The sequence below is a fragment of the Pelodiscus sinensis genome, chromosome 3 (genome assembly GCF_052426305.1).
Source record: "Pelodiscus sinensis isolate ZL-2025 chromosome 3, ASM5242630v1, whole genome shotgun sequence".
NCBI classification, from domain to species: domain Eukaryota; kingdom Metazoa; phylum Chordata; order Testudines; family Trionychidae; genus Pelodiscus; species Pelodiscus sinensis.
The window spans coordinates 105,403,610-105,428,041 of record NC_143054.1 but is presented as its reverse complement, the minus strand read 5'-3'; the positions used below and the strand labels follow the sequence as shown (position 1 = coordinate 105,428,041).

General features: G+C 41.9%; 1 protein-coding gene and 1 non-coding gene across 3 annotated transcripts in view; one reads left to right on the top strand and one right to left on the bottom strand.

Moving 5' to 3' along the window:
- SHPRH (SNF2 histone linker PHD RING helicase) overlaps nt 1-24,432 on the top strand; it is a 98,602-nt gene that overhangs the window by 63,000 nt on the left and 11,170 nt on the right. The window contains exons 21-26 of one of the 2 annotated variants that reach the window (XM_075924375.2): nt 1,412-1,637; nt 6,678-6,821; nt 7,954-8,055; nt 8,371-8,442; nt 11,715-11,903; nt 12,030-15,870. In XM_075924375.2, coding sequence (XP_075780490.2) covers nt 1,412-1,637; nt 6,678-6,821; nt 7,954-8,055; nt 8,371-8,442; nt 11,715-11,903; nt 12,030-12,119 — 823 coding nt within the window. In that variant the 3' untranslated portion in view covers nt 12,120-15,870. Of the gene's footprint in view, nt 1-1,411; nt 1,638-6,677; nt 6,822-7,953; nt 8,056-8,370; nt 8,443-11,714; nt 11,904-12,029; nt 15,871-24,432 lie in introns of those variants that run through there. The other variant, XM_075924373.2, reaches the window with a different exon arrangement.
- LOC149524695 (U6 spliceosomal RNA) lies at nt 16,755-16,859 on the bottom strand. The gene has a single exon (XR_016349333.1). It is a non-coding gene; the product is annotated as a U6 spliceosomal RNA (small nuclear RNA).

The following is a 24,432-nucleotide window of genomic DNA, read 5'->3' as shown; positions in this document are numbered from 1 at the left end:
GTGTTAGTCTGAATCGGCAAAGGCGACAAGGAGTCCTGTGGCACCTTATAGACTAATAGATTTATTGGAGCATAAGCTTTCGTGGGCAAAGACCCACTTTGTCAGATGCTGACGAAGTGAGTCTTTGCCCACGAAAGCTTAAGCTCCAATAAATCTGTTAGTCTATAAGGCGCTACAGGACTCCTCGTCGCTTTTGTAGTTGATAGCAATTACTGTGGCGATGGTTATGAAAGTGTGCCCAGGGAGGGACAGTGTGTCAGTGTCAGAGCTGGAATTAGTACTCTGAAGATCCTGGCTATCATCCCCGATCCCATGTTGTCCAATGGCCAAATATAAATTTACATTTTAAAAGGTAGTAAATCTCAACTGTCCAGTGGGAGGGAGAGTGGGAAAAATACAGACAGTTTAGGGTTGATGAAAGGGATTTTTAAAAGCACTTAAATGAGTTAGACACACAAGTCCCGTTGAAAATCAATGGAATTTATGCTCCTAACTTAACCTTTTGAAATCCCCTTGTAATAGGGTGGAACAGCATGGAAAGATCTAAGGACCTACCTGTCCCATGACTCAGAAGGGCTTTAAGGAAAGAGTGTGGTGTGTTTTTTGTTTTGCCAGAAGTGAGAGGTACAAAGAGAGAAGCCTCTGGCCCCTTGTCACTTGCTATGGTCAGGGGAATAGTTTTATGAGTTTTTGCGTGAGTTAATAAAACTGGGCATGAAATAGACTTGTTCATGGTACTGAGTTTTCCTTGTGCTGGTGAGGGCATTAACTAATGTTCCCTCATCCATGGTCAGTTTGGTATGAAAAGGGGATTCTGTTTGGGAAAGTAGACTTTGAGACAAGATTTCTCCTCTGTATCTCTTTGTTGTCCATGTAGGAAGAAATTAAATATATACAAGTGCTATTTAAAAATATTTTTTTACACTTGATACTTCCAGTATCCTTAATAGCCACTCAAGAAGTATGATACAGTATTCATGATATCAGTATCTAACACGTTGTTTTCAAGGAATTGTCAGAGAACCATAATTTAAAAGCAGACACATAAACCAAAGCTGTTTTTTCTCTATTCTAAATGTGTATATATATTTTCTAAACCAGAAGTGTAAGACTTGATGTTAACCTGAATGTGAATAGTATCACAGGTTGCTTAAATTTGTTTGGCCTAGATTAACCTTTTTAATTTGCCTTTTTAATATATCCTGATTATCAATGTGGCCATGTTTTGGGCTTCCTAACTAATAAATAGAAAACAATAGCATGGAAGTGAAATATATCTATGTATATGTAAGATATGTATGTATCTTAAATATAGCATATATCTATATATAAATTTAGATCTAGCAATGTGTATGTAAGATATATCTATCTTGAGAAGCTAGTGCAAGTGTATGCTTTGGTGTATTTTAAGTGTGAATGGCCAGATGGCTATCTTTGAAGAGATGATAGAAGATGAAGAAGGGCTGGTTGATGACCGTTTGCCCACCACAAGTCGAGGACTATGGGCCGCAAGTGAGACAGAGCGCTCCCTTAAAGCCATACTATCTTTTGCCAAAGCTCACCGAATGGATGTTAGACTAATTGAAGAAGGGAATACATTTCTGGAACTCTTTGAAGCATGGAAGAAAGAGTACAAGGTACAACAAATGAAATTTTGAAGAAACATTGCAGTAGTGTATTATATTTAATATGAATATAAGCCAAAATTTTCAACCTAAATGTCTAAAGTTAGGGCTTGTCTACATGTAGTTTTTGCACAGATGTAATGGTTATCCTGGTATACACATTTCTATATACGTGTAATTTCATCCACTGCAGACTAACCCAGTTAAGCAGTTTTCTGATTAAGTTCTGTGTTTAGCAGGGATCATCAAATTAGATGTCTGGCCCATCTAGTGGCTCAATTTACCTTCTGTTTCATATCAATCAAATCATCAAATCTGATGTTTTCACAGTACTGTTTCCCTTTTGAGGATAATTTATTATTGTAAAATATCAAAACCATACAACCCTTTTCCCTAGGCTCATTTAGTCCTTTTGGTTTATAACATGCTTGAACATACATTTAGGCCTCCCTCTAGACTCAAATGCTTTAACACAGCTTCACTTTCTATAGCTCTTGAGGCCGCCCCTTAGTGACCAATGGCAGAGAGTAATTGTACTGTACCATATGTCAGGCCTCACCCATTTGTTACCTTCAACACATTTTTCTCATAATAAGTATTAAAAGATGCCATGTGAGGTACATCTAAGCTAATGCCATGCTGGTCCTGAAAGTCACTTAATGGTGAGTTTATGGGTTATGCACAAATACTTTTATATGCATGTGCTGGAAATAAGTTCCTAAAGTGTGTTTGGGAGGCAGTGCATACATCAAGTTTGCAGATGTGGATTCCTCTGTCTTACTGGCTGTATTACAAACTGAGGACAATGAAGATATATTTACATACAAGGTAAACAAAGTAATGAGCAATAGAGGAACAAGCATAGTAAGCTCACCAGGGGTCAAAATCTGTACCCCAGGAGTCCTTGACTCTTAAGGCAGAGGCAATAAGCTTTGTGTTATATAAGGGGACCAAAGCATTTTAGTGATCCATCACATAGGCTGCGTTTATACTGCAGAGTTTTTGCGTAAAAATTCGCAGAGCGTCCACATTACAAGTGCAAGAAAAAATACAGTAGATCATCAGAAAGCAGGGCTTTTTGCGCAAGAGTTATTCCTCTTTCGACTAAGAATAAGCCTTTTTGCGCAAGAGCTCTTGCGCGAAAAGGCGAGTGGATGGACAGCAGGGGTTTCTTGCGCAAGAAACCCCTATTGGAAAAAGCACAGGTGCTCTGATGGCCATTCTATGAATGGCCATCAGAGCTTTCTTACACAAGAGCATCCATGGCAGTGTGGACGCTCTCTTGCGCAAAAGCACATGGCAGTGTGGATGCACTCTTGAGCAAGAATTTTTTGCCGAAGATCTCTTCCACAAAAAGTTCTTGCGCAAGAAGCCTGCAGTGAGACTTAGCCTTAGCAACATAGGGTGCAGTACCCTTTGAGGCTGTGAAAGTTTGATCCCCTTAGTTGCGTGGCTTGAGAAGCTGGTAAATGAACGTAAGTAAGAAAACTGCTTAGGCAAAGATTCTAACTTGGTAAAAATAAGTTTTAGTCACTAGGAAGTATGTTTTGTTTATAATGATATTTTTCTATCTTTGGCTTAGTATCACTTAAATCTCTGAAATTTGGGTAGTGTCCTTGTGAGTGTTGCACTTCAGGTGTCAGTGCATTCCTGTGCCACAGATTGGATAATTTAGTTAGCACTGCTCAGTCGGGTCATTCTTGCGCAGAAGTTGTCTTGTGGTGCTGTTGATGCTCATATAGTGTGTGCACAACCTTACCCTTTCAGTTCCTTCTCAGTCATCTTCAGCAGAGGAGCTCAGTGGCAGTACTGCCTCCTCATATTCTTTATCTAGAAAGAAATTAGTTTTCAATTGTAGTTATAGTTTGTTTTAGTGCATAGACTCTTAGTCAGTTATAAAATTATTTTGGTTTTTTTTTTTTTTGGCTTTTGTGTGTGTGTCTGTGTATCTACCTAGAGATTCTCCCCTCATTTCCTAGATGGGAACCATTAATTGCATTTGTATGTTTTGTCTACTGTAAGAACAAATAGTATCTTCGTGTTCTATTACTTTGGAAGGCAGAAGGAGGGCTCATATTACCAATCCAATAAGAATGCAAATAGTACATTTGTAACTCCATCTGGCCTGGCCTGGCAACATTGATTCAATTGACTGTGCTGCTCAAATCCACTCTGAGCTGTAAGATCTCTGCTACATCTATGGTAGCCCTCTAACCTAGAACTAACTTTAGTTAATGATCTCAAGGGCAAATCTTCTTTGAGTCTACTATGAAATATAGCTGTTGCGTTTAAGTAAAAGACAAATAATGCCAGTTTGCTCTAGGTTTCATTGTTTATTCTGTATGTTTGTAGATGTTTTGCCAGTGCCGGTTCTTTGCAGACAAGGATGGAATGGGAAGAAATTTACTTGGTGTTTTCTAATCACACAGATTGTCTTGATAGCTTTGTTTAAAAATGGGAAGTTTTGCCTAGTGTAGGAAAGACACTTTCTTAAACACTCAGAGAAGAAAAGCAAAGTAACTGCATTTTTTTCAATTCTAGCAATTTCTCTGCTAAAACTGAATGCAGAGTAGGGATATTAAGAAGCATGTAATTCATTAATTGTGTAGTCAACAAAAATTTTGTCGACTACACAATTAATCGATAAGGCAACCACTCAGTCCCGACTCATGCTGGGCACAGCAACTACCCCTACTGCAGCTCTGCACTGAAAGTCATTTAGAAGCACGGCGGGCAGGCAACCTGTCTCAGTACTGGCTTGTGCCAAGTCCCGAGAGCTACCACCACTGCACAGTGGGATTATATTCCGGGACTCGGCGCAAGCCAGGACTGAGCTGGGCTGCTTGCCTGCCTGGCTCTTAAATAACTTGACTTGCAGAGCTGCAGCAGGGGTAATGCCCAGGACCCGACACCAGCTGGGACTGAGCATGGCTGCTGGCCAGCCCTCTAAAAAATGTACTGGCAGGGGGAGGAGGGGTGCATGTAGTTGGCAGCTTTAACTGATAAGCTTTTGCTTATTGCTTAATCATTTAACCATTTACGCTATTACATCCCTAATGCAGAGATGAACATTCTGTACATATACTATACTTGATGGCAGCTGGGTGTTTCATGAGAGAAGACTTGGCTGATGGTATTTCTGTGATTAGAAAGAAAATATATTAATGACATGGTCCATCGGAGCATCTGAATGATCAATGAATGGGGCTTTCGTAATGGTTTTTGCTATTTTTAAAAAGAGTTTTTGATTTTATTTTCCTTCACAGGTAGTGCTGGGAAGGGTTTGTGGGGGATGTACAGACCCCAACATTTTCCTTTATCCCACCACCTCTGGTAGTCATACTGTGTCAGCTGCTGCTCTCTGGCTGCTAAGCTCTGAAGTTAGAGTAGAGAGAGACATCATGAAAGACTGCTGCCTGGGCACCCACCTCCAGCATTATCACTGGAGTAAGCCTGGCTGAGGAGATGGAGTGCCTGAGAGCAGCTACCAGTTTGTCCCCAGTCTCTCTCTGAAGAGTGCTGCTTGAGGCTGGAGGAAGGTCTGGGGTTCCTCACAGTGGCCTAGACTCCCTGTGAAGCTCTTACCACTGCCCAGTGTCAACTTCCATCCAGACCAGGGGATGGTATCTCAGAGGAAGAAAAGGGACAAGAGATGGGGTCAAGGACAGGGCTGGGGCCTTATGGCAAGGTGGGGGCTGAGGACCACCTCAGCCACATACTGGGAAGAGGTTGGTGCCCCTCTTGTTTTCCTTGTTCATTGAAATAATCTCAAAATTTGATCTACTTCTCTAACTTTATGCTAGTTTATTTGCAAAGTAATTCAGCATTTGTATGTGCTATGGTGTGGGCTCCAAAATTAATACTTCAGTACTTTTTTTAAAATTTAAAAATGTTACGTTTATCTGATTAACCGATTAAACAGGTCCAGGCGGTGGCAGGAGGGCTGTTCTAGCCCTGCTCCAGCCAGACTGCTTCCAGGACTGGGAGTTGGCAGCCCCACACAGGGCAGAAGGGAGCCAGTAGCCCTCTCCCCTTCCCACCGAGACTTCCGACTCCCACTCTATGTGGGCTAGGAGCCTGGAGCAACCCTTCACCCGCAGGGGGCTGCTACCGTGTAATGGTTAACTGTTACCTGATAAGCACCACCCATTAAGGGTAATACTTACCCATTCATATCCCTAAAACAGTGCCCGCAGGCCAGCATTCAGGAACATCCTTACAGTAGCAAAACCAACACACACATCTGACATTTAACCTTGAGAGAAGGTAGGAACCTTAACAGAAAAAAATGGGAGATATTTCTTAGGATCTCGGTATATGGAACTCTTGAATAAAATCACTAAAAGTTGAGGAAAGATTCATAGAACAAAAAGCTGTAGGAGTACCAAAAAAGCCGAAATTTGTCACAATATACCCAATTAGGACTTTGAAAGAACACCAGGAATTACGACAATTTGCAATTTGCTGGTTTTCTATAAGTATTTAAAATCAGAAACTAACATGATAAATATTTGCTATTCCTCAAATGAATACAGTCCAGTGATTTTTACTTTTTTTCCTCTTTCCCTTTTCTGTTCCTCTATTATCTAGGAGGGTCAAATTTTGAATATCAACATGAGAAAAAAAATTGGTATTGTCATTCAAGTGAATAAAATACTTCATGCTTCATCTAAAAAGCTCTGCTTTACTTACTCTATGCTTTATAAACATTGCTGCGTTTTCCCTCATTTTATTGAGAGATTATGCTTAATCAAGCAAAGGCTAGTGACCTCTACATCTTACATATAGTTTTGTAATTTCACTGGCGAAATTGTGGAGAAAGAGGTGAGAAGTAATTTAAGTTCATTCATAGACACACATAAATAGTTGGTGGAAGAGATCAGTTTATGCTTATGCTCTTATACAGATTTCTGTTCAGAAAAAGTTATTGTGACCAGATTGTGAAATCCTCAGGTCCATGCTGAGACTATACCACTTATTAGAGGTAGCAGTATACAGGGGTTCAACCCACAGTTCTGTAATTAATTCATTTTGTTTATTTTTTTTCTATAGTTACTTCATGAATATTGGATGGTACTGAGGGATCATGTGTCTGCTATTGATGAACTTGCTATGGCTACAGAACGGCTCAGGGTGCGTCATCCTGATGAGCCAAAGCCTAGCCCTCCTGTTCTTCACATCATAGAACCACATGAGGTAAAATATTTCAGTCAAAGAAAGGGCAGTTGTGTTTTTCAAGAAAAGATCATTAAGTTAAGAGTTTTAGATATCTGCAACACTCCAAAAAATTCTGTTAAAGTTACAAAGAAAAAGATTCTTTTAAGCCATTAACACTTATGTAAACTTTGTTTGAAATGTAATCATGCACATGTCTTCCTGGCACCCCCCCACCCACCCACCCTCCCCATGCAGCCTGCTTCCCTCTCGCCCCACAGGCGTGCAGTTTACAGGGATATTAAGGGGATATCCAAAGAAATTTTAACTGACCAGGATACCAGCATGTAGAATCATAGAGTTGGAAGAGACCTCAGGAAGTCATTGAGTCCAACCTCCTGCTAAAAGCAGGACCAATCCCAACTAAATCATCCCAGCCAGGGTTTTGTCAAGCCGGGACTTAAAACCTCTATGGATGGAGATTCCATCACCTCCCTAGGTAACCCATTCCAGTACTTCACCACTCTCCTAGTGAAATAGTTTTTCCTAATATCCAACCTGGACCTCTCCCACCACAACTTGAGACCATTGCTCCTTGTTCTGCCATCTGTCACTACTGAGAACTGCCTCTCTCCATCCTCTTTGGAACCTCCCTTCAGGAAGTTGAAGGCTGCTATCAAATCCCCCCTCACTCTTCGCTTCTGCAGACTAAACAGACCCAACTCCCTCAGCCTCTCCTCATAAATCATATGCTCCAGCCCCCTAATCATTTTGGTTGCCCTCCGCTGGACCCTCTCCAATGTGTCCACATCCTTTTTGTAGTGGGGGGCCCAGAACTGGACACAATACACCATTGAGAACAACCTCTCTCCATCCTCTTTGGAACCTCCCTTCAGGTAGTTGAAGGCTGCCATCAAATCCCCTTTCAGTCTTCTCTTCTGCAGACTATAATGATATAGAGGAATCATGCACATTCAATAGCTACTCTGGATAAACTAATGGAGAAATTTTAAAATGAAGAAATTAACTGTCTTGTGTGTCAACAGTTTGGGGAAAATAAAATAAAAAGATGTAAAAATTAAACTGTCTACTTAACAAGTATTGTAATAATCCTTTTAAGCTTTGCTCTGAAATTTATCATGCAGTACCCTGTGAATGAATGTGGCTTTTGCAGGTAGAACAAAATCGAGTGAAACTTTTGAATGACAAGGCAGTTGCCAAATCACAACTTCAGAAGAAACTAGGCCAGCTCCTATATCTTACTAATTTGGAGAAGGTAAGATATACAGTTCGTTGTTCAATGCTACAATGTAGTAGCACCCTCTAGTGCCATAACAGACAGGAATCTGTCAATGTTTTTTCATTATAAAAATGTTTTTATAATATTTTTATTGTAGTGTTTGGATTTGTTTTTTTAAAAAAGCATGTACTGACTATTTTCATGAATGACTTTTCACGCAGATCTTTAAATATATGTTGAAAGACATTTTAGCAACTTTAAAAGCAATTTTAAAATCAGTTCAGATTAATTATTTGAAATGCAAAGGAACTCAATTTTGTTTTTCAGTGTTATAATTTTTATGCTTTATAGTCTCAGGATAAAACCACTGGAGGAGTTAATCCAGAACCTTGTCCAATTTGTGCCCGCCAACTGGGAAAACAGGTAAATATCCAGGCATTGATTCTTAATTCTACAGAGTTCTTAGCCTAGAGCTCAGCATTTTTAGACTAGCTTTCAGTAATCTGAATTAACTGAATGGTTTGTTTAAACTGGGAAAGTATATCATTTAATGTCTGTCCAAATCCAGAATTACCAAATTTAGTTCAGCTCAAGCTTATTAGACTGGTTAATTCATTGTAAATTCAGCTCTGAAGCTTGGCATTCACAGAATAAATAAAATCAGTAGATATTGGTATGTGTCAACTCACTACTGAGGTGCATTGGCAGAGACTTATGGGGAACTTGTCCATTGCTGACTATATTATACATGATTCTCTAGTTTGTTTTATTTTTTTCTTTGAAGATAGAAAACCTTAAAGAAATAGATTCTAGCTGGTCTGCTTCAAGTAGTATCCTAATGGGTGCTCCACAGCAGGAGCCTGGGACTGGAAATCTCTGATAGAAGAGCCTATTGGACAGCACATGCACCCCAGTGCCATGCTATGAGCAGTGTCTGTACCGCGTTCTATGGTCGAACCTCCCTCAGTTCCTTCCTAACCACTCTTGGACTGGGATGGAATCTAGAGCAGAGGCCTTCATATCTCTCTCGTACCTTTAGAATAGTAAAGTTTCCATTGTAGCTCTGTAGTTTTTAGCCATGTTCTTTATTTTCTTTCTTCCTCCTTTTAAGATATTTTTCCTTTGCTCTTTCCTCCCTGTTAGGGTACATCTACACTTGCACCCTAGTTTGAACTAGGGATGCAAATCGTAGGCAACCAAAATTACTAATGAAGTGGGGATTTAAATATCCCATGCTTCATTAGCATGATCTCGCAGAGATTAGCATTACTCCTGTTTCGTGGACAGCTGTTTCGAAAGTGAAAGTGTGTGCCGGGATGCATTAGTCCTTGGTTCGAATTAATGTTGCACCTCATTTTTTGAGGAAAAACGTTAGTTTGAACCATGGGGTTTAGTTCAAACTAACGCGTCCTGGTGCGCTCTTTCACTTTGGAAACAGCTGTTCAGCAGCGTAACGCGCCGGCGAGATCATGGTAATGAAGTGTGGGACATTTAAATCCCCACTTGATTAGCAATTTTGGTCACCTACATTTGCATCCCTAGTTCGAACTAGGGTGCAAGTGTAGACGTACCCTTAGTCTTTAAATTAACATAGGTTTCCTTTTTTTCTAAATAACATGCTGATTGCTGACACTTGTAAGGTGGCTACCTGGGTACCCGGAGACACCTGTAGTCAACACTATATGATTATCCAGGAGGTGGCATTAGATACTGTCCTATCCTCCTTAGTAGACGTCACTCTGAAGTCCCCATCTTCCATCTAGGAATACTGCTCTATAGTCACTTAAGGTGGAGCACCTGTAGGGACATTGGTTGAAGAAAAGAAAGTTATTCGCCATGTGCAGTAACTGAGGTTCTTTGAGCTATATGTTCCTATAGACGTTCTACTCTTGGCTTTCCTCCCATCTGCTTTCAAGTTAAAATGTAAACCCTGCAATAGAGATGGTATTGAAGGCACTCAAAATGCATAGCACTTTGCCATAATAGACATGGTATGAGATGGGTCACACAGATGCTCCTTATCTAGTGCCACTACCAAAGATCTCTGATCCTAGGCACAGAGATGCTACCACCCCTATAGTGAAGCACCCATGAGGACACATATCTGGAAAAACCTCACTTACTGCATATAACTTTTTCAGAAACAAATAGTAATTGATAGCATAAATATTAATAATCTAGATTCTGTTTAGAAAAGGCAGAATTTTGTAGTGAATTTCCTGAAAAATGTTTTATTGTGGGATTTGTGTCCTGTAACTTTAAGCATAGGTAATGGTAGCTTTCCTTACACTTACCTGCCAACGTATTTCAACCCTGATTTGGAGACACCATCTATAAGAGATGGTAGTTCAGTCCACCTTTACTGAGACAGCCACCCAGGAACACAATCTGATATCATGCTGCTTTCTGGTAGGAACATCAGTCTGCTGCAGGCCTGTTTGAGACCATCAACTCATTTCACTTACATTGTGAAAGAGCCTTTGCATAATAGTCTGTCATGCTATCAATCTTCTACTACTGGATTTTAACCAGTGACCAAAGATTGAGAGCCTCATGCCCCCTTGTCAGTCCTCTGTATTATCCATCCCTCAGAAATGTTTCTTCTGTATGTTTTTAAAACTGTATTTCTGTGAGTGTTGTCTTGAGGCCACTAGTGACCCACTTAGAGCTAGCTGGTCACATGGTGTTGACTCCTTATTCCCAGCTGCTAAAAAAAGTCATTAATTACAAAATATTACCCTTCTTCTAGTTGCCACAGGGATGACATATAATACCAATTGATAGAGGGGGTAATCAGCAAAATCATAAATGGAAGGGAAGGTGTTCACAATACACTCATTCCATTATCTTACAGTCTATACTCTAAATAAGAGTAAGACCCCCCCCCCAAGTTCACAATTTTCTTTCTTTATAAATAAAGGAATGCTGTTAGACAGAACTTATGATGATACACAAAAAAATAAAACTTTGTTTCATGAATTTTGGAGAAAGCATTTTGACTTTTTCTCTCTTAACAGGATTTCTAAAAACAAAGCATTTGTAAAACTGAAGGCAACTAGAAACAGTGTATAGACTTTTAAAAAATGTATTACAGTTATTATTTCCCAGTGGCAATGATTTGCCATTCCTAGCCAATGGGAGCTTTGGGAAGCAATGGCCCATCCTGCACACCTTTCCACAGCTCCCATTGGCTGGGAGTGGCAAACCACTGCCATTGGGACCTTCAGGGCTCCATGCCTGTGGGCACTCAGATAAACAAACTCTTTGGTGGCCCTCCAGCAGCTAACCCTGATGAACCACATGAGGCCTGTGAGCTGGAGTTTTCCTTCCCCAACACCCTGTTCTAGTGCATTAAATCAAAAAATAAAACATTGGCAATGATTTTAATAAATCGTTTTACTTTTATACTGAGATATGAAAATAGTAAACAGCATAAATAGTACAGTTGATTGGACATTTTCACAAAAAAAATCTGTGTAAAAATTCAAAATTTTAACTAACTCAAATAATGAAAAATATTTGTATAGAATTCCTTCTGTTTTAATCATCTAAAAGTTATTTTTCATAAATATAAGGAAATGTTTTTAAAATATAATTTCAACCAAATGATATATCTGAATTGTTTTTGGATGTACGTAAAGAGAAGAAAGTGGTTTTACATTGTATTGTTGTTGTTCTCATATTTCCCTGTATAGTGGGCAGTGCTGACATGTGGACATTGCTTCTGTAATGAGTGCATAGCTATTATTATAGAGCAGTACAGCGTTGGCACCCGCAGAAGTTCAATTAAATGTGCCATCTGTAGGCAGACAACTTCTCATAAAGAAATATCTTACGTCTTCACTGCAGAGACTGCAAACCAAGAGGATGATATTCCTGTGAAGGTAATTCACCATATGTAGCATATTTTTGCCCACCTTTTCAGAAGTACTGTCAGCCGACGGTAAGGGGGGGGGGGGGTGTGTGTGTGTTTCCGAGAAAAGGTTTAACGTCCGTGTCTTTACTGCTAGGACCGGGGTCCTGTCGCAGAGGGTAGCAAGCAGGCCAACAGACGCCCCTTTATAGGAAGAGCTTATTACACCTCAGATTTTAGCTTCTAGAATGCAAGATTCCTTCGCAGCGGGCAGCCTGGGAAAGACTGAGAGGTGCCCCCAACGGATCTGCCACCTGGGAGTGACACAAATCCAAACGCCCAAGCTCTTCCTATGCCTGTCCTTTTATGACCAGCTGAAGTTCTTTTAAATTGTGCTTGGTTCTATTACAGCAACTGAAGGAGTCAGGTTAAAGCTTAAACAGTTACAGGTTTATTAAAAAGACTTATAAAGCATATGGTTACAATGGCTATTGCTCTGTTTCTTAACTGTTAGCAAATATAGATTTAAAAAAAAATAGTTACAAAGAAAATAAAGATAGAAAATAGAAATAATGGTACCAAGTGACAGCTTAATCTTTAAAGAGCTCTAAGTCTATGTGTACACTTAAGACAAAGGACCACATCCAGGTACAATTTTTACCCCTTTCTGTGCCTCTCGACTTCAGCGTGTCAGGTCAGGGCCGGTCTCTCAATTCCTAGGAAAGACGAATACGAGGTGGGTGTCCCCTTGGAACCTCGGGAGATCAAACACCTAACCCGACCAGCAGATAGATGGTAGATTGACACTCAGAGAAAATGTGCTGCTGGACCCATCTATATACCCCTGGGGGCCCGTATCCTCTTTTTTATCTAAGATGCCGAATTGTACTGGTCCGTTTTGTGGCGCCAGTTCTTACAAGCAAGTTTCAAATTAATTTACACTTGCAAGAGAGAACTAAATTGTGAGTACTAGAAATTTTTTTACTGTGCGAGAGATTCCTCTCCCCGCGGACAGCTGTGTGTTCGTATCAATATGGGTTAAGTCAAGGACACTCGTTGGCAGCCTCTTGGTCAGCAATTGGCGTATCTCTGTTTACAGCCATTCACGGTCACACAGCCTGGGCCTTCTGCTATGTGTGCCCTGCATGCTCCAGGCAAGCAAAAATGGATGTTACAAGGGGGGTTCCTGTCTGGCTACAAAGTACACACTTCATATATGACAGGGTGTTTACATGCTTGATTTTGGCATGCAAACTCAAAATACATGCTCTCCAGTAGAGATTGTTCATAAGCATATGTAGGGTTTTTTCTCCCTTTCCACCTGAGTGTGATTTATATGTGCTTGTTGTTGTTTTCTTGTTTTTGTTTTGATAATATGCTCCTCACGTTTATTTCCTTCCCAAAAAATTAGACAACTAGAAGCTATCAAATAAACATTTTAATTTTTCGTAAAAACAAAATCCATGTTAACTACCTTTTTTAGCTTAAAGTACAAACATGCCACGTATGATGGCATCAAAGATCAGATATTTTGGAAGGATTTTTTAAAATGTCTGACTGAAGTCTGTTAGAAATGAGTTACAAAATTATATATTTTTTAAAAACTGGATATTTGTCTTTCATGTGAAAATAAAATCTGAAAGCCAGAACAAAAATTGCAGCAGCCTTTATTGTGCTTTAATTAGGGTTTTTGTAACATCTCATCTCTCTAAAAATAAATCCATGAACATATAAAGGGCTGTGGATATCCTGCTTGGAAGATTGGCTTTTTGTAGCTATAGCTATTCCCTGTAGCTCTCATAATATTTGCGTGTGGTGGAGGGCAGGGAAGTCTACAGTGTTTACTTAGATGAGTAGTGCTTTCTTAGGAAAGACTTGTTGCATCTTTGGTTACAGACTGGTTAAATGGCTAAACCTGGATTTACCAGGTTTAGCCTGGCTAGATCTGAACGGCTAGATCTGAATTTTGTTCCTGAATCTGATTTCCACACCTTTAAGTGCCAAAGATTTAGGTTTATGGATTTTATGGCTAGCCATAAAAGATTAGCTGCTCTTCAGACTATAGTGGTTTTAATATATTTTCTTTTCTCTTATTTTAAAATATTGCTGAATGAAGATTAATATGTACACCATTAACTGTAGAACACCCAAGGGCGCCAACAGCTTTCATGATCCCCTGGGCAAGTGTGTAGGGGGGCCCAGCTCCCACTCCCTGTAAGGGAGAGCTTCAGGAAGAAGGCCAGGGCTGGGGCAGACAGCCATGAGTGCCGCCTGGAGTATACCACGCCGGCCCCCAGGCAGCCCTCTGCACTGTCCAGAGCACGGTGAATTCTCCTTTCCCCCTCCCCACCCCCAGCCCGTAGCACTGCCTGGAGTGTGCGGTATGGCACTCTGGCAGCAATTTAAGAGGCCTAGGGCTCCAGCCATTGCTGAAGTAGCAGAAGTGGCTGCCAGAGCCCTGGTTCCTTTGATTCGCTGGGCTCCAGGGCAATTGTCCTCTTTGCCACCCATTCCCCATTGGTGGGCCTGAGAACACTGAAGGCTGTCAGTACTAGACTGCTCCCAGTAGTGGGCATTATGCCTGCTAGTAAGCATTTGGTCAGTTTTATGCTACGGTTCAACTGTGTGTTTGTTTAATTCCTGGGTAGATTCTTGTAAAACTCTCCTTTCAATTCCTTCCTAACATTGTTTTGAGGAGTTCCTGCATGTGGCTGCTTTCTTGCTCTATGGTGAAAAGATGGGCTCTGCCACTCCATCACTCTTCCATCTTCTTTGTTTGCTGATTAGTTAGTGGGTTTAATTCATGGTTACTGAATGCACAAGCGCCTCAGCCTCAGATTTTTAAATCTGTTAGCTGTTGCTGTGCTCAGAGTTGCGTCACCTAAGACTTACTTTCAAAAGGGATTTATGTACTTAGGAGCCAAAAATCCTATTGTGTTGCAGTAGTGCCTAGAAACCCCTCTAATCATGGAGCCGCATCTTGTTGTGATAGACACAAACACACAACAAAAAGACAGTCGCTGCCCTAAAGATGTAATTGCTGAGCTGTGTGACCTATAAAAGCAATTAAACTGACTGGGTTTTTGTCCCAAGAATCCAGGGTTCCATTCTTTCCCACTAAGTTGTGTTCCTCCTTCGCTATTTTTGTCTCTTCCTGATAAGAGTTTATTTTGGAGGGGTATTTTAAAATAATAATTGGGATATTTAGGCTGCTATGCCAGAAGTATATTCATTTTTGTTTTACAATGGCAGTTTTATAAAATTCTAGTTTTAACAGAAAACAAAATTTATGACTTAGGATGGCTGGGGAAAAAAAGGATGAGGAGTCTGGATTTAAAGTACAGTATAGCAAGTCAGATAGTTTGGTAATGTTTTCACTGAGGAGGTTAAAGGTATGTCTACTTGTGTAATTTCGAGCTCAAGAACACATACATGCAATAGCTTTGATTGTGTTAACACACTATAAAACATAATGGTAGCTGCACTAGCACAGGTAGCATGATGAGCTAGTTGCCCTATGTACAATCCTGTCAAAGACCTGAATACAGACTTGAACAGCTGCTGCATCACACCAGTCACACCACTGTGACAACACTGCTATTTTTTAGCACACTGCTTTGTCTATCTGAGTTGGAAATTAACCTCCTGTGTGGTGTACTATGTCCAAGTCAAATAAGGCTGGAAGTAATTGGCATGACTTGGCACCAGGGGGAGTAGTAAGGTTGTTCTTTAGGAGTGTTAGTTCTATTGGGTTTTGTGTTAGTAAGGGGTTTAAACAATATTTTTCCATATTTGCAGTATTTATCCAGGAATTTTGGAAGGAGAGGGTTAATGTCATTCTTTCTTGACTAGTACAAGGGACTATCCAAGAAGTCTCATTCATATACAGTAAAACTCCGATGGTCCAGCACTCCTGATGGTCCGGCACCATCAGGAACCCGGAAGTGCTCCGGGCAGCCGGACCATTGGAGCTACTCTGTCCCCAGCTGTCCCCGATTCAGCCGCTGCTGAAACTGACCAGCGGCTGACTCCAGGAAGCCTGAGGTAGAGCTGCTCTGCCCTGGCTTCCTGGAATCAGCCGCTGGTCAGTTTCAGCAGCAGCTGACTTGGGTACGCCTGGGACAGAGCAGCTGGGGTGCTGCCGGGTTGGTCCCACAGCGCTGAGGTGCGGCGCTGCGGGGACCAACCCGGCAGCGCCCCAGCTGCTCTGTCCCAGGCATCCCAATTCAGCTGCTGTTGAAACTGACCAGCGGCTGACTCCAGGAAGCCCGGGGCAGAGCAGCTCTACCTCAGGCATCCTGGAGTCAGCCGCTGATCAGTATCAGCAGCGGCTGACTTGGGGACACCTGGGGCAGAGAAGCTGGGGTGCTGCCGGTTGGTCCAGTAGCGCCGCTCCTCGGTGCTGTGGGACCAACCCGGCAGCCCCCCAGCTGCTCTGCCCCAGGCGTCCCCAAGAGCAGCTGGGATGCTGCCGGGTTGGTCTCGCCACGCCAAGCGTCGGCGCTACCGGACCAACCCGGCAGCACCCCGGCTGCTCTGCTGCAGGCGTCCCCGATTCAGCTGCTGCTAAAACTGACCAGCAGCGGCTGAATCAGGGACGCCTGGGACAGAGCCGGACTATAGGAAGGGGGGGCTATGAGGGGTCTGGGGTGGCATCCCCTCCACCCCACTCCAGACCCCTCATAGCCTCTCCTTCCGATAGTCCGGCATATCTGATAATCCGGTACCCCCTGGGTCCTAAAGGTGCCGGATTATCGGAAGTTTACTGTATTTTAAGGACAAAAGAGACAATTAAGGTGATCCTTTCTGACATCCCACATAATGCAGGTCATAGAATTTCACTGAAGGATTCCTACATCAAGCCCATAACCTTTGGTTCATCTGAAATATGAAATACTTCATGTATTTGCATGTCAGCCTTGCATTGAGCCATGCTAATATCTTTTGTATTATCCAATTTTAGTACATGTGCTGCAGAAGCAAGCAAGATTTTTTAAAAAATTCAAGCTGTTCCTACTTGGCTCCTTTTTTAAAAGAACGAGCAACAAAGAACAATATTTTTTGTATTACATAATGGTCCTATAAAGTAGCATGGGAAGGGTTAGTAGTGTACTGGTATCTTTGTCTACATCTACACTGCAAGGTTTTTGCACAAAAATGGCAATTTTTGCGCAAAAACCTGCGGTGCATCCACACCTCAAATGCGCTTTTGCACAAGTAAATCAGCAATAAAATGGCAGAACAGAGGGCTTTTGCTGGTGTAGGTAAACCTCTTTCTACGAGGCATAACTCCCTTTTGCGCTACAGCTGTTGTGCAAAAAGGCAAGTGTGGCCGCTCCAGAGGGGTTTCTTGCACAAGAAACCCCTATGGGAAAAAGCACAGGTACTCTGATGGCTATCAGAGCTTTCTTGCACAAAAACGTCTATGCAGTGTGAACACTCTCTTGCACAAAAGCACATCACTTTTGCAATGCACTTTGAGGTATGAACGTGCTCTTACACAAGAAGTTTTTGCACAAAAACTCTTGGGCAAAAGGCTTCTTGCGCAAGAAGCCTGCAGTGTAGATGTAGCCTCTGGGAAAATTTGGGATCAGCCCTATATGTATATTGTCTCTGTGATTGTACCATTCCTCATGTCTTTCTCTAAAGTCAATATCTTTCTTGTGTTTTGTTAAGTCAGCATTATCTACATGCTGTAATGCTACTTTCAGTTACATGTGACACTCTGTACAAAGGGAAGTGATTAGGAGGATTCTAGCAAGTTTTTACTGGCTATTGTTAGTCTGCCATCTGGTCAGGTGATATGCTCACTCTAGAGATTTTTAACTTGGGTTAAAATTGATAGTTAAAGTGTTTATATATGCTCATCTGAATATTCCACAACAGAATACAGTAATAGAGATGTAGCTGTGTTAGTTTAGTCTAGCTGAAACAAAAAACAGGACTATGTAGCACTTTAAAGATTAACTAATAAACCATCTTGTTAGTCTTTAAAGTGCTACATAGTCCTGGTTTTTGTTTCAACAGAATACAGGTGTTTGTGGATTAGTCTTGTTAGACTAGCATGTGCAAATATATAAGCTATCATTTAACTGCTGTCATACCCTAATGTAAACAAACACAAGATGTGTTGCTAGGCAATAGGATAATAAATGGCCAGACTGGATGTAAAGAATACCTAGTACATCTCCTGTCAACATTATGGGTAGAAATGCTGCCTTATTTTTGGTATTAAGAATCAACCTCATTTGGTATTTATTTTTACTTAAAATGTGATCCAAAGTTTCTTTGGATGGATTGGGGGAAAGCACAGAGAGGTTGTAATACATGTAATTTTTTCAAGTTGATGGTGTATCTTTAACTTGATTGTTTAGAACAGAATGATAAAAAACTGGGACAGCAAAGGTACTGGACTATTTTGTACTGTATCCATAGTTTCAACTGTCTTGTTGCTTCATTCACTCCTGTTAGGTGTTACAAATGTGCTATGTACTCAAATCAGCAGAATGAGATTGCAAAAATGAACAAAAAAGCAGAGAATAAATCAGAACAGGGGAACCACAGAAAGGAGTGAAGCAATGAAGCAGTAAAAATGGGGTTTTTTAGGTGTAAAAATTCCCCAACTTCAAGGTAATTGGTGGTGTAATTTTTTTTTTAGTGTCCTAGAAATGTCCCATATTTAGCTTTTGATATCAACAGGATGTTGAATATAAGGAAAGCTGGTGTAATACAGTAGACTTCTGATAAGCCGGAACCTATGGGACCTAGGTGGTGCCAGATTATCAAATATGCCGGACTATCAGGAGGTACTATCAGGAGGTACTCAGGAGGTGTTCTTAACCCTTTTTATTGTACATACTGTATTACTGTATACAGTATACTGTAATATTTTAGTTTTTTAAAGCCTTTTTTACTCTTTTTGCTCAGTTCAGCTACTGCCGCTGTTACCTTGTGACTCATTTTTTGCTGAAGCTCACTCACTAGGCTCTTGCCATTTTGATGCTGGTCTATCAGGAGTGCCGGACTATTGGATGCCGGACTATTGGAGTTTTACTGTAATATGTTAACCAGTTCAAATATCAGCCCCTGAACTCCGTCTTGGCATTTGTAAGAAATTCTGAGAATTATCAGATCTCAGCTCCCATAACCAAGGATGAGGACCATTTGCTGGCTCTGACCTTTGGTGACTTTATGGTATCATTAAACCCTCCTCCCCTCCCCCATGCCCTCAACCTCCAACCCTTTTTTAAATATACATTTTTAAAAGTCTATGCACACTTCTGGAAACAGGATTCTAGATGTCTGCCTGGTGCATATCAATAGCAAATGTATTGGCACCAAAAGTTATCCACTCTTGTATCGAAGTCATAGCACTGAAATCACTATAGAAAATAGTGTCAAACAAGCTAACTCTGAATAGAGAAGCGCTTACCAGCTCTAGATTTTATACAGATTTTCTCGAGTATTCACATATCTGCTTGTGACACGTGAATGCTTGAGCAGCCCTCTGCTTGCTCCAGGCACTCAATTAGACTGGACTCGCTTCCCCACCAATATTACAAGCAGTTATAACTGCCCTAAATTTGATCTGTCAGTATAGCTCGTCAACCATGTGCAAATTAGCATTCAGAAAACAGGTACAGAAGAAATAAAACAATACTTGCCCAGCTGAGATAGCTACAGCACACAGTTGTATAGATATATAAGAACTAGGGCTGTCAATTTACATATTTTAAGGGCTGTGATTAACTCAGTCCGGGATTAACGCATTAAATTTTTTAACATGTTAATCGCAGTCATTAATACTGCGCTGCCCCTTTCAAGTGCCACTGTGGCGCTTCAACAGGGCAGCGCAACGCGGAGCCTGGGATCAGCTGGGGACTCCTCAGGCTAAGCCAGGGATCAGCTGTGCAGCAGCTGCCCCTTAGAAACACCACCTCTGAATGTTTCAAAGGGGCAGTGAAGCCCGAGGTCAGCGGGGGATACGCCAGCTGATCCTGGACTCCATGCAGCATTTCCCCAGAAATTCCCTGAGCTCCAGGGCTGCCCCTTTGAAATGCGCATGGAGGCGACATTTTAAAGGGGCAGCCGTGGAGCCCGGGGTCAGCTGGGGACTCCCAGCTGATCCTGGGCTCCCCGTGACAGTGGAACCCCGGGTCAGCTGGGGACTCCCCAGCTGACCCCAGGTTCTGGGGAAATGCTGCACAGAGCCTGGGAGGGCTCCATGGCTGCTCCTTTAAAATGCCACCTTGTGTTTTAAAGTGGCCGCACCGCACACTTCCCCTTGCTGCCTCTATCTGATAGAGGCAGCAAGTGTGGGAGGCGGAGGAATCATTTAGTGCACTAGTCCACTAGTCATTTAGTCCACTAGTCGACTAGTCTTTAACTTCCCTACCAGGAAGTTTTTGGAGAATGTTGGGGATAACTTCTTGACACAAGTGCTGAAGGATCCGACCAGGGGCTGTGCGCAGCTTGACCTTCTGCTCACAAACAGGGAGGAACTAATAGGGGAAGTGGAAGTGGGTGACAACCTGGGAAGCAGTGATCATGAGATGGTAGATTTCAGGATCCTGACCAAAGGAAGACAAGAGAGTAGTAAAATACACAACTTGGACTTCAAAAAAGCAGATTTTGACTCCCTCAGAGATCTGATGGGCAGAATTCCCTGGGATGCTAACATGAAGGGGAAAGGAGTCCAGGACAGCTGGCAGTATTTTAAAGAAGCCTTATTGAAGGCACGGAAAGAAACCATCCCGACGCATAGCAAGAGAGGCAAACATGGTAGGAGACCGGATTGGCTTACAGGGGAAATCCTTAGTGAACATAAGCACAAAAAGGAAGCTTACAAAAAGTGGAAACTTGGACAAATGACCAGGGAGGAGTTTAAATGTATAGCTTGAGAATGCCAGGGGGTTATCAGGAAAGCGAAAGCGCAAATGGAATGTGACTGGCTTAGGATGTGAAGGATAACAAGAAAAGTTTCTACAGGCATGTTAACAAGAAGAAGATGATCAGAAAGGGCGTGCGGCCCCTAATGGATGAAGGAGGTAACCTAGTGACAGATGATGTGGGGAAAGCTGAAGTACTCAATGCTTTCTTTGCCTCTGTATTCACGGACAAGGTCAGCTCCTGGACTTCTGCGCTAAGTGACTCAAGATGGGATGAAGATGGACAGCCCGTGGTGGGTAAAGAACAGGTTAGGAACTATTTAGAAAAGCTAAACGTACACAAATCCGTGGGTCAGGACTTAATACATCCAAGGGTACTGAGGGAGTTGGCAAATGTCATTGAGGAGCCTTTGGCTCTTATCTTAGAAAAGTCGTGGAGATCGGGAGAAATCCCAGATGATTTGAAAAAGGCAAATGTAGTGCCCATCTTCATAAAAGGGAAGAAGGACGATCCAGGGAACTATAGGCCGGTCAGTCTTACCTCAGTTCCTGGAAAAATCATGGAAGGGATCCTTAAGGAATCCATTTTGAGGCACTTGGATGAGAGGAAAGGGATTAGGAATAGTCAGCATGGATTCACAAAGGGCAAGTCGTGCCTGACCAATCTGATTAGCTTCTATGATGAGGTAATTGGCTCGGTGGACATGGGAAAGTCAGTGGATGTGATATACCTTGACTTTAGCAAGGCTTTTGATACAGTCTCCCACAATATTCTTGCCAGCAAGTTAAGGGAATTTGGATTGGATAAATGGACGGTAAGATGGATAGAAAGATGGCTAGAAGGCCGGGCCCAGCGGGTAGTGATCAACAGCTCAATGTCAGGATGGCAGTCAGTTTCTAGCGGAGTGCCCCAAGGTTCAGTCCTAGGACCGGTTTTGTTCAATATCTTTATTAATGATTTGGATGAGGGGATGGATTGCACCCTCAGCAAGTTTGCGGATGACACTAAGCTGGGGGGAGAGGTAGATACGCTTAAGGGCAGAGATAGGGTACAGAGTGACTTAGACAAATTGGAGGATTGGGCCACAAGAAATCTGATGAGGTTCAACAAGGACAAGTGTAGAGTCCTGCACTTGGGACACAGGAATCCCAAGCATAGTTACAAGCTAAGGACCAACCAGTTAAGTAGTAGTTCTGCAGAAAAGGACCTGGGGGTTACAGTGGATGAGAAGCTGGATATGAGTCAACAGTGTGCCCTTGTAGCCAAGAAGGCTAATGGCATATTAGGTTGCATTAAGAGGAGCATTGCCAGCAGATCCAGAGATGTCATTATTCCCCTTTATTCGGCTTTGGTGAGGCCAAATCTGGAGTATTGTGTCCAGTTCTGGGCCCCCCACTACAAAAAGGATGTGGACGCATTGGAGAGGGTCCAGCGGAGGGCAACCAAAATGATTAGGGGGCTGGAGCATATGATTTATGAGGAGAGGCTGAGGGAGTTGGGTCTGTTTAGTCTGCAGAAGCAAAGAGTGAAGGGGGATTTGATAGCAGCCTTCAACTTCCTGAAGGGAGGTTCCAAAGAGGATGGAGAGAGGTAGTTCTCAGTAGTGACAGATGGCAGAACAAGGAGCAATGGTCTCAAGTTGTGGTGGGAGAGGTCCAGGTTGGATATTAGGAAAAACTATTTCACTAGGAGAGTGGTGAAGCACTGGAATGGGTTACCTAGGGAAGTAGTGGAGTCTCCATCCCTAAAGGTGTTTGTCTCGGCTTGACAAAGCCCTGGCCGGGTTGATTTAGTTGGGATTGGTCCTGCCTAGAGCAGGGCGCTGGACTTGATGACCTTCTGAGGTCTCTTCCAGTTCTATGATTCTATGGATCAGCTGGAGTGCCCAGCTGATCCCCAGTTCTGTGTTGTGCTGCCCCTTTGCAGCTCCACTCCATCACTTCAAAGGGGCAGCGCAATGCAGAGCTGGGGATCAACTGGGCACTCCAGCTGATCCTGGGCTCCTAAAGTGCTGCCCCTTTGAGGCACGAGAGCAGTGTTTCCAAAGAGCAGTGCAACGTGGAGCCTGGTCAGCAGGGAACTCCAGCTGATCCTGGGCTCCGTGTTGCACTACCCCTTTGCCATGGCGCTTCAAAGGGGCAGCACTGCATGGAGCCTGGGGTCATCTGGGGACTCTAGGTGATCCCAGGCTCCATGCAGCGCAGCCCCCATTGAAACACCGCAGCAGTGTTTCAAAGGGGAGGCGCATGCTATTAATTGCATGATTAATTAAGATTAAATATTTTAATTGCTTGACAGCCCTAATAAGAACTTTTAAGCAAGAAAATGCCTTTAAAATACTGAGAAATTACTGTAATTATACATAATTACATTGTATGGCAATCAGAAATACATTTTCTGATTGCCAGACAAACAGAGCCCACATGCAAACATGAACAAGAAGTAGAACATTGTAATGTAATCTGTATTAGGAACATTACAATTTATGTATATAAGGTCATGCATTAAAATACAATGAAATGCTTTTGAATCAATGGAATGTAGACAGTAGGGTAGACAGGGTTTGCATTGCAGCACATGCTTAGCATGGGTTTCCCTTCATGACCTAACAATAAGTTAAAGTTAATGTATGTATTTTTCCTAGATTTTTCTTACTTTGCATAGTTAAATCTAATACTAGTTTGTTAGTAATCAACTTCAGTTATAATTGTGACAAATTTAAAATGTCCATGGGGACAATAAAGGTATAACTTACATATTTATAATACACTTGTTAAAGTAATATAGTTTGCTTTGATCTAAAAATCGGCATTTTACAAATATATTTCACCCCTGCAAATTACACGTGATTAAATCTAGGAGAGCTGAAATAGTTAAAAAAGCAATTTTAGTAACCTACAATAGAAGGTAAAAATGATCCGTATGTATATATTTTAAGTACCTCCATTAACTTCTTTTGTGTGTAATGCCAGCAGATGGAACTGAACCTGGGATCTCTGAAGCTTAGTGCATGAGCCTCTCTCTACTGCATAAGCTAAAGCCAGCTAGCTCTCAGATAATGCTGTAGAGCAGGCTCATTATTCACTCTGTAAGTGGTCTCAGCACCACTAGATGGGATAGTACACCACACCCAGGTGGTGTGTGGGTTACATGTGCATTTACCATATTTCAACTTTTGGCTGTGATAAGTGGAGTTGTGGTCATAACTAAAATGTAGCTCTGTAATTTCAGTAAAAATGCCATGAGAAACTACCAGTTTTGTTGCACTCATGGGACTTGGTATTTTTCTGTGATCCTGGCTTGAAATGTTACAAACTGATTTCTATTTGCTAATTCTTTTTAAATTGACTAGATATTATTATTTTAATAGTTCTGAAATGCTATAAATTATTAATTCTTATGGAACAAACGGCAATAAATGTTAGTGCCACAACTGAGTGAGGAACATGACAGAAGCAGGATTCACAAGTGTAACATCTTACTGGTGACCTAAATTTGCTGAGAGGTAGTATAAGAGAGAGGTGGTTAAATCTGGATTTTGAAGATCCTTCAAAGGTGGTATTGCTGAAGGGGCAATGGCATAGAGAAGGGGCCATCATTTTTTGGAAGGGGGTGATCACAGCCTGAAATATTTTCAAAGGAGGGATCCTAGAAAAACATAAACAGTTGTG